Source organism: Eptesicus fuscus, chromosome 10 (genome assembly GCF_027574615.1).
Source record: "Eptesicus fuscus isolate TK198812 chromosome 10, DD_ASM_mEF_20220401, whole genome shotgun sequence".
NCBI lineage: Eukaryota > Metazoa > Chordata > Mammalia > Chiroptera > Vespertilionidae > Eptesicus > Eptesicus fuscus.
This window is the reverse complement of record NC_072482.1, coordinates 94927552-94941514: the sequence shown is the minus strand read 5'-3', so window position 1 is coordinate 94941514 and position 13963 is coordinate 94927552. Positions and strand designations below refer to the sequence as shown.

General features: G+C 56.7%; 1 protein-coding gene across 5 annotated transcripts in view; it reads left to right on the top strand.

Moving 5' to 3' along the window:
• The window catches only part of PLG (plasminogen), a 39594-nt gene extending 25988 nt beyond the window's left edge, over window positions 1–13606 (top strand). For all 5 annotated transcript variants that reach the window (XM_054722218.1, XM_054722215.1, XM_054722217.1 and 2 more), the window contains exons 14-19: window positions 2007–2127; window positions 3729–3803; window positions 4752–4892; window positions 6645–6751; window positions 12517–12662; window positions 13420–13606. In XM_054722218.1, coding sequence (XP_054578193.1) covers window positions 2007–2127; window positions 3729–3803; window positions 4752–4892; window positions 6645–6751; window positions 12517–12662; window positions 13420–13581 — 752 coding nt within the window. In that variant the 3' untranslated portion in view covers window positions 13582–13606. The remainder of the gene's footprint in view (window positions 1–2006; window positions 2128–3728; window positions 3804–4751; window positions 4893–6644; window positions 6752–12516; window positions 12663–13419) is intronic.
• The last annotated feature ends 357 nt before the right edge of the window (window positions 13607–13963 follow it).

Sequence of the window (13963 nt, the reverse complement as noted above, 5' to 3'; positions counted from 1 at the left end):
CTGAACTGTCCTGGGCACGAGCAGGTGCCACCAAGGACAGACACCGACCTTGCCTTCTGAACCCTGCACCTGGTGGAGGGAGCAGGCAAGAGGGAAGCAGCGCAGGCAGTGATGTGTTATCTCTGGGCCCTCGGTGAGTCTGGGAGGCTCCCAGGAGGGCAGTCCGGAGCCTGGCTGGGAGAGGTAATAGTTCAGGTTAGGGCAGATTATCCTTGGTACTTACAATCACATACACACATCTCCCTATATAAAAGCCTAATATGCTAAGTGTCCGACCAATTGGTCAACTGTTCGGTCAACCGCTCGACCAGTCGCTATGACATGCACTGACCACCAGGGGGCAGATGCTCCAACCGGTAGGTGAGCTTGCTGCTGGGGTCCGGCTGATTGGGACTGGGTGAGATGGGCCGGACACGCCCTGGAGTCCTCCCACGGTCCCTCCCTGGCTGGCTGGCTCCTATTAGCCCTGATGGGGACTGGGCAAGATGGGCCAGGTACACCCTGGAGCCAACCTCCTGCAGTCCCGCCCCAGCCTCTAAAATATTTCTTCTAATTAATTTCCGTTCAATGTGCACAAATTTGTGCACTGGGCCTCTAGTGTGTACATATTTGTACACAGAGACTCCCATTTAAAAATACCCTTGCCGAAACCAGTTTGGCTCAATGGATAGAGCGTCGGTCTGCGGACTGAAGGGTCCCAGGTTCGATTCCGGTCAAGGGCATGTACATTGGCTGCGGGCACATCCCCAGTAGGGGCCGTGCAGGAGGCAGCTGGTCGATGATTCTCTCTCATCGATGTTTCTAGCTCTCTATCCCTCTCCCTTCCTCTCTGTAAAAAATCAATAAAAATATATTTAAAAAAAAAATACCCTATTGCCAAGTTTTAGATATAGCCCTCAAGTCAAATTTACATACAATTCAGCACATTCATTTTTTTTTATAACAGCTAACTATTTCTCTTGAGTTAATGGTTGCACACAACACTTTGTTTTCTTATTAGGATTATAGAAGTCTTCATATATACATACGTTTGCTTTATTTATCAGTAAGTGTGCTTTGAGGTTAGTTTACTGAAAAAGATATGGATATGTGTTTTTACAGATTTTGATTGATTTGAATAACGTACTGAGCAAGATCGTTATGAAAAGATTTGGTGTTCATTTAATCAGTATCTCGTTAAAAAAGTACCCCATTGCCTCTCAGCAGGGATGGCCCTGTGGTTGTCAGAGAACTGTCCATGGTTTGGTGGAGGTGGTGGTGGTGACAGTGATATGGGGCTAACGTTATAGGTCAGATTAACAATGTGTGTCGGTCAAGGTCGTCTCGGAGAAGCCATCGTTCTAATGCCTGACTTACTGACTCTACCTCTTTACTTCACCGCTTCCCCCCAAGTGAGAAAAAGGGCTTTCTCTTCTTGAGTGGACAAGGTTCTGTGTTGTCTTCTACTTCTGAAACGTAGAGAAAGATATTCCAAAACATGCTTGTGGGCTTTTTTTGTTTGTTGGTTTATTTTACTTTTGAAATTGTTTGGGGTATTTCTTTACTTTTCTCTTTTCTTTCTTTTTTTGTATATTGAATTTATTGGGGTGATACTGGTTCACAAAACCATACAGGTTTCCAGGGTACAACTCAAAATATCATCTGCACACGTATCGTGTGCCCAACGCCCCCAGCAAAGTCTCTTTCTGTCCCATTTTCCCCGCCTTTGCCCACCTCCCCCCACCCCTTCCCCACCCCCTTCCCTGGCCATCACCACACTGCTGTCTGCGTCTCCGTGTCATGTATATACTTTCTGATTTATCCCTTCACCTTCTTCCATCCAGTGCCCAAGCCCCTCCCCTCTGACAGCCGTCAGTCTGTTCCATGCGTCCAGGCCTCTTACTGATAGTTGGGGCTTTGAGGTGTCCAACACTCCGTGCTTTGGCCGCGGCCACTCACTCACCGTGCGTTGTACGACAGCATGGCCACCTCCCGCCTCAAATGCGACTCTCTCTCCTGTGCCGCAGTGTCCTCGTCCTTTGACTGTGGGAAACCCAAGAAAGAGCCGAAGAAGTGCCCGGGGAGGGTCGTAGGAGGGTGCGTGGCCAACCCGCACTCCTGGCCGTGGCAAATCAGCCTCCGAACAAGGTAACCACACTTCTGGACGCGACGCGCCCCTCCTCCCGTGTGAGCCCGCACACCCGTCTCCGTCCGCACGCAGCCCTCAGCTCAGGCTCAGCCCGGCCTCTGCTGTCTCCTCAGGAGGAAGGGAAGCCAGGAGATAACGGGTTTGCCTTTTCTCGGTTCTCTGCTTTGAAAAGATCCAGAACTGGAGTCTTTTCCTTGATCCGGGCAGCTACCATTAAGGCCGTGGTCGGCAAACTGCGGCTCGCGAGCCACCTGCGGCTCTTTGGCCCCTGGAGTGTGGCTCTTCCACAAAATACCACGGCCCGGGCGAGTCTATGTTGAAGAAGTGGCATTAGAAGAAGTTTAAGTTTAAAAAATTTGGCTCTCAAAAGACATTTCAACCGTTGTGCTGTTGACATTTGGCTCTGTTGACTAATGAGTTTGCCGACCACTGCATTAAGGTGTGCAGATGCCACAGTTTCCAAGAGCCAGTATCGCCGGGAAAGTATTGAAGATTCCTTGTAAGAGGAAGAGCAAAACAACTGTAGGAACGGGACACCTGGTGGGGGACCAAGACCCAGTTACCGGTCGTCCATCACAGACGCAGACTCAGTGTCTTCCTTCAGAGGGGCTCGCCCGGCCGCGAACACACCTCCTTTCGCGTGGGGCAGCTCACGCTCCCCACAAGCTGGCAGCGACCAGCTCTGACCCTCAGATCCCTGGGCAGCTCGGGTCATCCTTCCAGTGGCCTCGCCTCCAGGGAGCTCAGGCTGCCTGGTGACACGTGGAAAGCACACACGTGACACGGCTGCTTCCTCGTCTCATTTCTGCGCCCGGGCACCTGCGCTCAGGTGCGGGCGGGCCTCCCCCGCGAGCCTTCCGCCCGGCTGGCCGGTGGCACCGCTCAACGCCAGTCCCTCTGCTGGCCTGTGTTGAGCGGGCGTTTCTGCTCTTGGCCTCGTCACTTAGTAACTGCGCTCTGCACAGCCCTCACCTGTCACGCTTCCCGCCCTTCTTTCCACGCCGCGCCCGGGCCATTGCTCACATCTGCGGGCCCGCAGGGTGCGCTCCCTCCATCCCACGTGCTTCCGGGCGGCTCGCGCTCTTTTCCTGAGCGACCCCGTGCCTAGCAGTCCTGGACGTAAACGGTTAGGAGCCATCTGCCCCTGGAAAGGGAACTGCCTCGAGTACAATCAGCAAGTCCCGGGACCAGGCCACGCAGAATCGCCGCGGGCCGCCTGAGGAGCACTCGCCAGGTCTTGCGTAGATCTTGCCGAAAGGAGAGGAAAGACACGAAAGGGGTGGTTTTGCCTGGTCCCTTCTGTTCAAGTCCAGGGCTGACCCGTCGGAGCCAAGGGCTCGGGCTTCATGTTGGAGCCGCCCTGGGTTTGCTCGTCTGGGGACAGCTGTCCCCGAGCCTCCCCAGCCCCCTTAAAGAGTGCTGTGGATGGAACCTTCGGGAAAACCCCCAAGTGAAGCGCAACTCAAGCCCTACCGTCCTGATGACGGGCCGGTGGCCTTCCCTTTGGGAACATGGCACCAACAAAGGGACTGAGCCCGCTTCCAGCTTCCTGTAGAACAGAGCATGAGATCTGAGCTCACCTCTCGGCCTGTCCCCGCAGGTTCGGAATGCACTTCTGCGGAGGCACGCTGATAGCCCCGGAGTGGGTGCTCACCGCTGCCCACTGCCTGGAGAGGTAGGTGCAGGCACGGCCGGCGCGAGGACTCGGCTGGCAAACGTCCCGCCTGTGTCCTCCCCTGTCCCCTCCCGCCCGTCCTCCGATGGCCGTGACACTGGGCTCCGGGGCGTGGGTGTGGAGAGCCTGAGGCAGCGCTGCCAGGGCCGTCGATGGGAGAGGACCGGAGTGTTTCCCGGGGAAACGAAGGAGAAAGACCAGCTCGGGGGCGGCGGGGGGCGGCAGGAGAGAGCCGTGCGTGGCACAGGTGCCCGAGTGACCGCTGACCCGGGGCCTGCCCTTGTGCTGACTCTAGTGTTGGTCCCACCTACCAACAGCATCGCCGAGAACATTCCTTAACGGCGAGGCTCGGTCAATTGTGACCTTTCTTTTCTTTTTATAAAATATGTTTTTATTGATTTCAGAGAGGAAGGGAGAGGGAGAGAGATAGAAACTTTAATGATGAGAGAGAATCATTGATCGGCTGCCTCCTGCACGCCCCCTACTGGGAATCAAGCCCGAAACCAGGGCATGTGCCCTTGACCAGAATTGAACCCGGGACCCTGGAGTCCACAGGTCGACCCTCTATCCATTGAGCCAAACCAGCGAGGGCCTTTCTTTCTTTATATTTTATATTATTTTTTTGTTGTTAATCCTCACCCGAGGATGTTTTCCATTGATTTTTAGAGAGTGGAAGGGAGGGGGAGAGACAGAGAGAGAGAGAAACATTGATGTGAGAGCGACACATTGATTGGTTGCCTCCCACACGCACTCCGACCAGGGCCGGGGATTGAACCTGCAACTGAGGTGTGTGCCCTTGACCGGAATGGAACCCGGACGTATAGTCCGCAGGCTGATGCTCAGAGGAGACTGGGGAGCCGAGTGTCTGGGGCACGTGCTGTCTGGCTCAGAGGGGCGCCCCCTGAAGAGGCTGCCCCCCTCCGTCGCTCACGGCACCTCCTTTTCCAGGTCCTCACGGCCTTCGTCGTACAAGGTCATCCTGGGCGCGCACCGCGAGCGGAACCTGGAGGCGGACGTGCAGGAGCGCGAGGTGTCCAAGCTGGTGCTGGAGCCCACGCGGGCCGACATCGCGCTGCTGAAGCTGAGCAGGTGCGTCCGGGAGGCGTGGGCACCGCCTGGGCTCCTGGCGGAACAGGCCGGGGGCGGGGGCGGTGGGGGCCGCGGGCCGCGAAAGGCACAGGCCTTCGGGAGGAACACTGACCTTCAGTGAGACCTGGGCTCGGCCCATTCTGCCCCTCCTGGCCGTGGTCTCGGCAAAGGCGCCAGGACTCAGATTTTCACGTGAAACGGAGTTGAAACGCGAGGTGCACGGTGACCCCTACGCTCTCACCGGCGGGTCACGGGCAGCCCGTAGACATCCGAGACTTCCTCACGCGCCCCGGCTGCCGCCTCCGCTCGGCGGCGATGTGCTTGGGGGACTCAGAGGAGATGGGGTGATCCAGCGCATTTAAACCCGGCCATGACCTCTCACCCCTCGCAGACGCCAGGCCTCCTTCCCAGCGCGGCTCCGTTCCTCCCTGAACCGGCGCGGGGCCCTCAGGCCTGGGCACGGCGCTGCTCACGCCTGAGCGAGCGGGACTTGGAAGCGGGTCCCAGGGAGGCCGCCGACGGTGCTTTTGAGGCCACACGGTCGGAACAGTCACAGGCCCTCACACATCAGCGTGGGGCGGGCTCCCGGGACAGGGGGACCCGCCGACAGCGAGGCCGGCGCCCGCGTCGGAATGCCGCCCCGCTGGTCTGGGCAGGGACACCTGCGGGTGCCCGGGGCAGTGACCTGAGGCCTGGCCCTCGGGGATGTGGGGACGCTCTAGAGAGGGGAAGAAGGGATGCTGGCTTAGCGGAACAGGAGCTCATCCCTCCTTCCACACGGTCCTTCGAGGGCCATCGAGGACCCCTGGCTCGGATTTGGGGTTCTGGGAGTGTTCTCTGTAGACTGGAATGTTTGGGGTTCAGACTCACCCACTCCATGCCCCTCACCCCAAGTGACTAAGGTAGTGGTCGGCAAACTCATTAGCCAACAGAGCCAAATACCAACAGTACAACGATTGAAATCTCTTTTGAGAGCCAAATTTTTTAAACTTAAACTTCTTCTGACGCCACTTCTTCAAAATAGACTCGCCCAGGCCGTGGTATTTTGTGGAAGAGCCACACTCAAGGGGCCAGAGAGCCGCCTGTGGCTCGCGAGAGCCGCCGTTTGCCGACCACGGGTCTAAGGCACAGAGGGGAAGCTATAGAGTGACATCTGCAGGGTCACCCCATGTGCGAGGCTGGCTCTATGCCGGTCACCCCGAGAGGGTGTGTCTGCCTCCAAGTTGGCGGCCACGGTGGTTCTTCATCGGATTCGGGCGTCTCTCCTCTCCCACCCGTTCTCCTCTGGAGCTCGCCAGAGTGGAATCCAGCCTGGACGTGGGGTCTGGTGGTTAAGATGCCCTGGAACCTACGGCCTGTGGAGGCTCTCGGGAAACAACGCCCTTTGGCTTATGCGGGAGTTTGCGGTCCTCCTTCCCTTGGTGCCTAGTTATCGATCCCCGCCATCGCCATCGCGGCGTGGAGATCCACAGAGGAGGAAACAGCCCCAAAGGCGGGGCTTGCTCACGGTCACATGATGGCTTTGCTCTCACGGGCGCCATGTGACAGCAACACGTTCTGTTTGTCCCGCCCCTAAGCCCCATAGGAACGGTGAGGGGAGCTGTTCTCCAGGCTGCCTGTGCCCGGGCATCAGGGAGATGCCAGCGCGGAGGGTCTGGGGCTTCGGGCAGGTGGCGTCTGGTTGTGGGCGACCGCCGATGAGTGGCAGGAGTCTCAGGCAGGCAGTCAACTGTCACGTCTGTGTCCTCTCAGCCCTGCCATCATCACCGACAAGGTGATCCCAGCGTGTCTGCCGCCCGCCCACTACGTGGTCGCCGACCGGACGGTGTGTTACATCACGGGCTGGGGAGAAACGCAAGGTGAGTCAGTCCGTGCTCCCGTAAGGGCCTCCTTCGCCTACCGCCTCCGCGAGAAGGAGCGTTCGCCCAAACTCCTCTCAGCTGGTCAGGTCCCCCCCCCGCCCCCCCCCCCTCCGGCTCCCTGACCTAGTCTGGGCCCTGCCACGTCTCCGTTCTCAGCGCCCAGGGGCACGGCCAGGGAGCGGGGCGTTTCCTAAGTCTGTGTCTTAGCCCATAAATTCGACGCTGACACTGCGTCCCAGGTGAGCAGAGCCCTGCTGCCAGCCTGTGTCTGCCGGGGGGAGGCTGTTTGCCATGTGAGGTCAGCCGCCAGCAGGTGCAAACAACTAAACCCATAGTTCAGTCAGTCTCCCCAGACACCCCACATGGCTGGTGTATGTGTGGGGAGACAATGGGGGTGGGGCAGACTGACAGATGGGTGGGGGTGGGACAGACTGACGGCTGGGTAGGGGTGGGACAGACTGACGGCTGGGTGGGGGTGGGACAGACTGACGGCTGGGTAGGGGTGGGACAGACTGACGGCTGGGTAGGGGTGGGACAGGCTGACGGCTGGTTTAGGGGTGGGACAGACTGACGGCTGGGTGGGGGTGGGACAGACTGACGGCTGGGGAAGGAAAGAAAGGTCCCGTCCTAGTCGGACTTGCTATTGGCTTACGGGGTGAGGGTGAGAAAGGAGACGTGGTGCAGGCTCCTGGCCTGGCCTGGGGGCTCTGTCCTCGCTCTGCAGTGCGCGCTGGTAATAACGACACCCCCGACCCGGGCCCAGGAACCTGTGCGAGCGCCCGAGGTCTCTGCCTCGCTCTCTGCCTCGCTCTCTCAGAAGCGGTGGTGAGTCAGGAGTCCTGGAAAAGGTCCTGGCTCTGCCCTCGCTGGGCACGCTGGGCAGGCCCTTACCTCTGGTCCTTTGGCCTCTGACCCTCAGCTGGGAGGAGTGTTGCGAGCGGTGCTGACCCGTTAGCTTCTGCAGGGGCTCTCACTTGAAGGAAGGCTTTGAGGCTTTAAACCAGGTTGAGAACGACTGGTCCAGAGCATCTCAAGCTGCACTTTCCCTGCTGCCTGAACCCTTCCTCCGGGGTGGCCCACGGCCCCGTCTGCTTTCGGAGTTGGCGGACATGGAGGAGTAAAGGAAGCGGCACTATGGGAGTGCCACGCTGGCTCAGTCTTTGATTTTAAAAAATTTAAATGCCACAAATCCGTGTGCGTTGGACATGTCCGTCCCGATTTTGCAAAGGAAGGATCCGAGGCTGAGAAGGGGCAGGGGGGGCAGAGGGTTGCGGAGGCAGACAGGCCCCAGGCAGGACCCCGACTCCCACCGGTCAGCTGCCGGGACTTAGAAAAGCCACAGACTCTTCTTGAACTTGTTTCCTCGGCTGAAAATGGGCTTCAGGGCGAGTGGGGGAGGCGATGAGAGGTGTGGAGAGGCCCAGCAGCTGAGTCACGTTAATGACGGGGAGTGCAGCGTTCCCATGAGACTCTCTCTAGCAGTGGCAGACAATCCAGCGCAAACTGGATTAAGCCAAAAAAGGGACTTCTTGGTGAGCCACAAAGCCTGCTGGCTGATCAAAGCAAGGACTCAAAAGCGTACAGATCTGGATGTGAGTTCTGGTTCCATCTCCCTCCACGCGACATCAGGAAGATAGTTAATCTCGCTGAGCCTCAGTTTCCTCATCTGTACCACCTTATAGAGTCACTGTGAGCATTAAGATGATGCACATGGAATTCCCAGTGATTTGGAGATGGTATTCCAGCAGCTCCTGTGCTTATACAACCACCACCACTATCACTATCACCACCATGACCATCATCATCCCCATCATCACCATCACCACCATTAGCATCATCAAGGTCCAACCCTCCCATCATCACCATAATCATCACATCATCACCCCCATAATCACCACCATCACCATCACAACCATCATTAACATCACTATCATCACCATAATCATCACCATCATCACCATCATTACCACCATCAATACCTCCACCATCACCTCCCATCATCACCACCATCACCACCACAACAATCATCACCATCACTATCATCACCCCCCCCATCATCACCATAATCATCACCATCATCACCATCATCAATATCTCCACCATCACCTCTCATGATCACTACCATCACCACAATTACCACCACAACCATCATCAACATCACTATCATCACCCCTATCATCACCATTATCATCATCAAGCTCCAATCCTCCCCATTATCACCACAATAATCACATCATCACCCCATAATCACCACAATCACCATCACAACTATCATCAACATCACTATCATCACCCCCATCATCACTATTATCATCATCAAGCTCCAGTCCTCCTCCTCATCACCATCATCACCACCATCACCATTATCAATACCTCCATCATTACCTCCCATCATCACCACCATCACCACAACAATCATCACCATCACTATCATCACCTCCATCATCACCATCATCACCCACAACATCACCACCATCACCACCGCAACCATCATCAACATCACTATCATCACCCCCATCATCACTATTATCATCATCAAGCTCCAATCCTCCCCATCATCACCATAATTATCACCATCATCACCACCATCACCATCATCAATACCTCCACCATCACCTTCCATCATCACCACCACCATCACCACAGCCATCAACATCACCATCATCACCATCATCATCAAGCTCCAACCCTCCCCATCATCACCATAATCATCACCATCATCACCACCATCACCATCATCAATACTTCCACCATCACCTCCCATCATCACCACCATCACCAACACCATCACCACCACAACCATCAATATCACCATCATAACCATCAAGCTTCAATCCTCCCCATCATCACCATAATTATCACCATCATCACCACCATCACCATCATCAGTACCTCCACCATCACCTTCCATCATCACCATCATCACCACCATCACCACCACAACCATCAACATCACCATCATCACCATCATCATCATCAAGCTCCAACCCTCTGCATCATCACCATAATCATCACCATCATCACCACCATCACCATCATCAATATCTCCAGCATCACCTCCCATCATCACCATCATCACCACCATCACCACCACAACAATCATTACCATCACTATCATCACCCCCCATCATCACCATAATCATCACCATCATCACCCACAACATCACCACCATCACCATTATCACTACCATCACCACCACAACCATCATCAACATCACCATCATCACCATTATCATCATCAAGCTCCAACCCTCCCCATCATCACCATCATCATCACCATCATCACTACCCATCATCACCACCACCATCACGATCCTCAAGCTCCAACCCTCCCCATCATCACCATCATCACTACCCATCATCACCACCACCATCACCATCCTCAAGCTCCAACCCTCCTCATCATCACCTTCATCATCACCATCATCACTACCCATCATCACCACCACCATCACGATCCTCAAGCTCCAACCCTCCCCATCATCACCTTCATCATCATAATCGCCACCATCACAATAACCATCAAGGAGCCTGTGTGCAGCTGAGCCCTGATGGAACCCAGGCCTGCCGGACCCCCAGGCCCATTCGCTGTTTCTGTCCCGCCATCATCCACACTCTTCTGCACACCGTCCTGCCCTGGGCTCCCGTCTCTCGGGCCTCCCTCGCATGTCTGCTGGGAAAGTGACTCTCAGTGGATTCACTGCACCCGGAGGAGTCACAAGACATGAGCCAGGGTGTTGACCGTTTTCCTACATGTCAACAGTGACCTCCGATCAATCTGTGTTGCCTCAGCCTCTTGGTGAGGGGTCAGAATTCTCCCCTCTCCCCTGCAGCCCCCAGACGCTCCCTGCCTTTGCTGCTCCACAGCAAGGTAGACCTGTGTTCAGGCCGAGGGGCCCATTCCTGTCAGCCCCTCACCGGCAATCACACAGGCTCTCAGGGATCAGGGCATCTGGTCCCCAAGTCACTTCCAGCCCCAGAAATGCAATTCCCACAGTGGCCACCGGATGGCAGCACGTCCGCGCAGACCACATCCCCCTCCTTACACAGGGGGTGCCACCAGTGCCCTCTGGTCTGTCCGGCTCAGGAAGCAGGTGCCGGAGCAGGACACTCGAGTGACTTGGTTTGTGAGAAGGCTGCTCCCTCCACACCGCGACGCCTCTAACAAGGCCGCCCAGCGCTGCTGGGCCGGGCCTTCCTCCCGGGGGGGCCGCGGGGACCAGCCCGCCCCTCCACAGGCTGTCCTGCTCCCTGCTGTCAACCCCAGACCAGCGAGTGCTCGCCGAACCCGAGACAATTCCCCCAGTGACTCGAGGTCTTTGGAGACGAGAGAGAGCACCTCATCTCTTGGCCACTCCAAGCTCACAGAGCAAAGATCTTCGCACAACCAGTGAAAACTGGGCTTGCGACATCGGAAAGCTGGGTGGTTTGTGAGGCGTACCTGGGCGTGTCCGTTTGGAAAAACCGCGTTTTCTCTGGCGCGGTTGCCAGGGTTCTATTTTGCCAAAGGGAAAAAAAAAAAAACACCCAAAAAACAGTTTTTCACCAGAAAAGAATACAGTGAGTACAACAAGCATACAGGAGAACGCTTACTCTCCCTCACTGTAAAAGAAATGTAGATTAGGAAGTGAATTAGGATCATTTCCACCTATTATATGACCAAATCTTTTAAAAATATTAAATACCCACGAGGGTGTGGTGAAGTGACCTTTCTCTAGTGACATTTTACACTGTCCTGCCCTTTGAAAAATAATTTGGCGACGTTCTGGGAGCCATAAATATGTCTACAACATTTCTAGAAACTTGGACTTACGAATATTAAGGAATATTCACACACCGCATGAACGAACGTGTAGAACGTGGGCAGGAACTCTGGCCAACGGGCATGGTAGTCAAGAATTTGGGCAACAACCTCACAAAAGCAGGTTCAAATCCCGGCTTCACTAGCTTCCCGCCCGGAAATCTGGGGCAAAATCCACTCTCTCTCTGGACCGCAGTCTCTTTCCCGGTACAACAGGACTGCCCAGCGGCCCCTCCCCGAGGACATGGGAGGGGGTCAGGGCCATACATCACCGCCCGGGCTTGTGCCTGAAGAGGTTAATTCTCGGTGGATGATAGCTACTCTTCTCTTTTGAAATGTTGTGGTAAAATACAAGTAACAAAATCTATTTGTTTAACGATCCCGAGCACGACTCACTGGCATTTAGCACATGGACAATGTTGTGCAACCGACACCACCATTCCCAGAAAACTCTCCTCACCCCAAAGAGGAACTCCTTACCCATTAAGCAGTCACTTCCCATTAAAATAACAATTATGAAGATTGCAACATTGTAACAAAGTCCTTATTATATAATGCGGGGGGGAAAATGAGGTCTAAAAGGGTGCGATATCGGTAGTAAAAGCAGCATAGGAAAGAGCCGGGAAGGGCATATACAAAACATAGCAGCAGCTGCGTTTCCCAATCTCGCTTTACAAAATAAAAAATGATTTCTTTATGGTGGAAAAAAGGAGAGAGAAGAGGAACAAAACCCAGAAGCCGGAGTACGCAATCCAGGCCTTGGGGCCAGGACCTCTTACATCACGTCCATCCGCCCAAGAGTCCAACAGACAAAGGAGCGGCAGGGGGCGGGGGTGGTGGTGAGGGGCTGACTCGTATCCCATCTCTTGGACAAACGAGACCTACCATTGCGGCCCGGCGGTGCCGGAACTTTCCCGTGAGCGCGTGCTGGACGCAGTAACCGGCCTTTCCTCTGAAACAGGCACCTTCGGCGCCGGCCTCCTCAAGGAGGCGCAGCTGCCCGTGATCGAGAACAAGGTGTGCAACCGCTACGAGTACCTGAACGGCAGGGTCAAGTCCACGGAGCTCTGCGCCGGGCTCCTGGCCGGGGGCGCCGACAGCTGCCAGGTAAGAAGAGGACGGAGGTCGCCACTCCCTGGGTGGCCTGTCTCGGCCCCTTAAGACCTTGTGGCCCCAAAGCCGCAAGATCGGGAGGACCTGCCCCCCACAGGCCGCGTGTGGGGTCTGAAGGTCGCCCAGCAGCCCCGCAGGCCTGGCCCCGATGCTGTCGGATCACCACGGCGACCGTGGGGACCTGAGCTCCAGCCGGGGAGTGGGGAGTGTTGGGGACCGGCGCTGCCCCAGCCCACACACCTTCCGGGACCCCATGGGCGGGACTCGGGGTGGCCTTCCAGGCAGGAAACCACGAGAGGGACAGAGGCCTGGCTTCTCCTCGGCGGCTCCTGGGGTGACTCCGCCCAAGAGAAACCCGAGGAGGAGGGAGGAGGGCAGCGCACAGCCATGAGCTCCCCGCACATGTCACGCGGGGGGTCTGTGGAACAGGCTCCGCACACGTCACGCGGGGGGTCTGTGGAACAGGCTCCGCACACGTCACGCGGGGGGTCTGTGGAACAGGCTCCGCACACGTCACGCGGGGGGTCTGTGGAACAGGCTCTGCACACGTCACACGCGGGGGGTCTGTGGAACAGGCTCCGCCAGGCACAGCAGATGCTCACACAGCACGTCAGTACGTGCCTCTGGCTGCGAAGGGGTTCAGATACCGAGAAGACTCACACTTGGGAAGCAGGAGGGTGGCCCCCAAATACCAGGCTGCCGGTGGGCCCTCACCAGGCTACCCCCTCCCCCCCTCCCTCCCTCTGTGCAGGGCGACAGCGGGGGCCCGCTGGTCTGCTTCGAGAAGGACAAGTACGTCTTACAGGGAGTGACCTCCTGGGGCCTCGGCTGTGCTCGCCCCAACAAGCCCGGCGTGTACGTCCGCGTGTCCAGGTTCGTCCCCTGGATCGAGGAGACCATGAGGAACAACTAGGGGGCTGGGGGGGGGCGCGGCGGAGGCAGGCGCCGGACGTGGCAGGGGGCCCGGCGGCCGGGAAGTCGCTGACGGCAATCACACGGAGACGCCGCCCCCGGCGCCACTACCGCCCCCTCGGCCCCCCCTGCCCGCGCCGGCGGGACGCTGTGACAATGAGGCCACGGCGCGATGGCATTTGCTGAAAATAAACTCTGTCCTGACGTGGGTTTGGTGTTTGGGATTTTCATCGTCTTCACGTTCTTTGTTCATCCCACCCGTTTTAAATAGCGCGGCACTAACAGACAAGGGATCTCGCTCCCTCCCATAGGAAGAGCCCCAGGTAGGACGGGAAGCCCGTGGGACCAACAACCAACATCCATGGGGCGGCCCACTGGTTTCC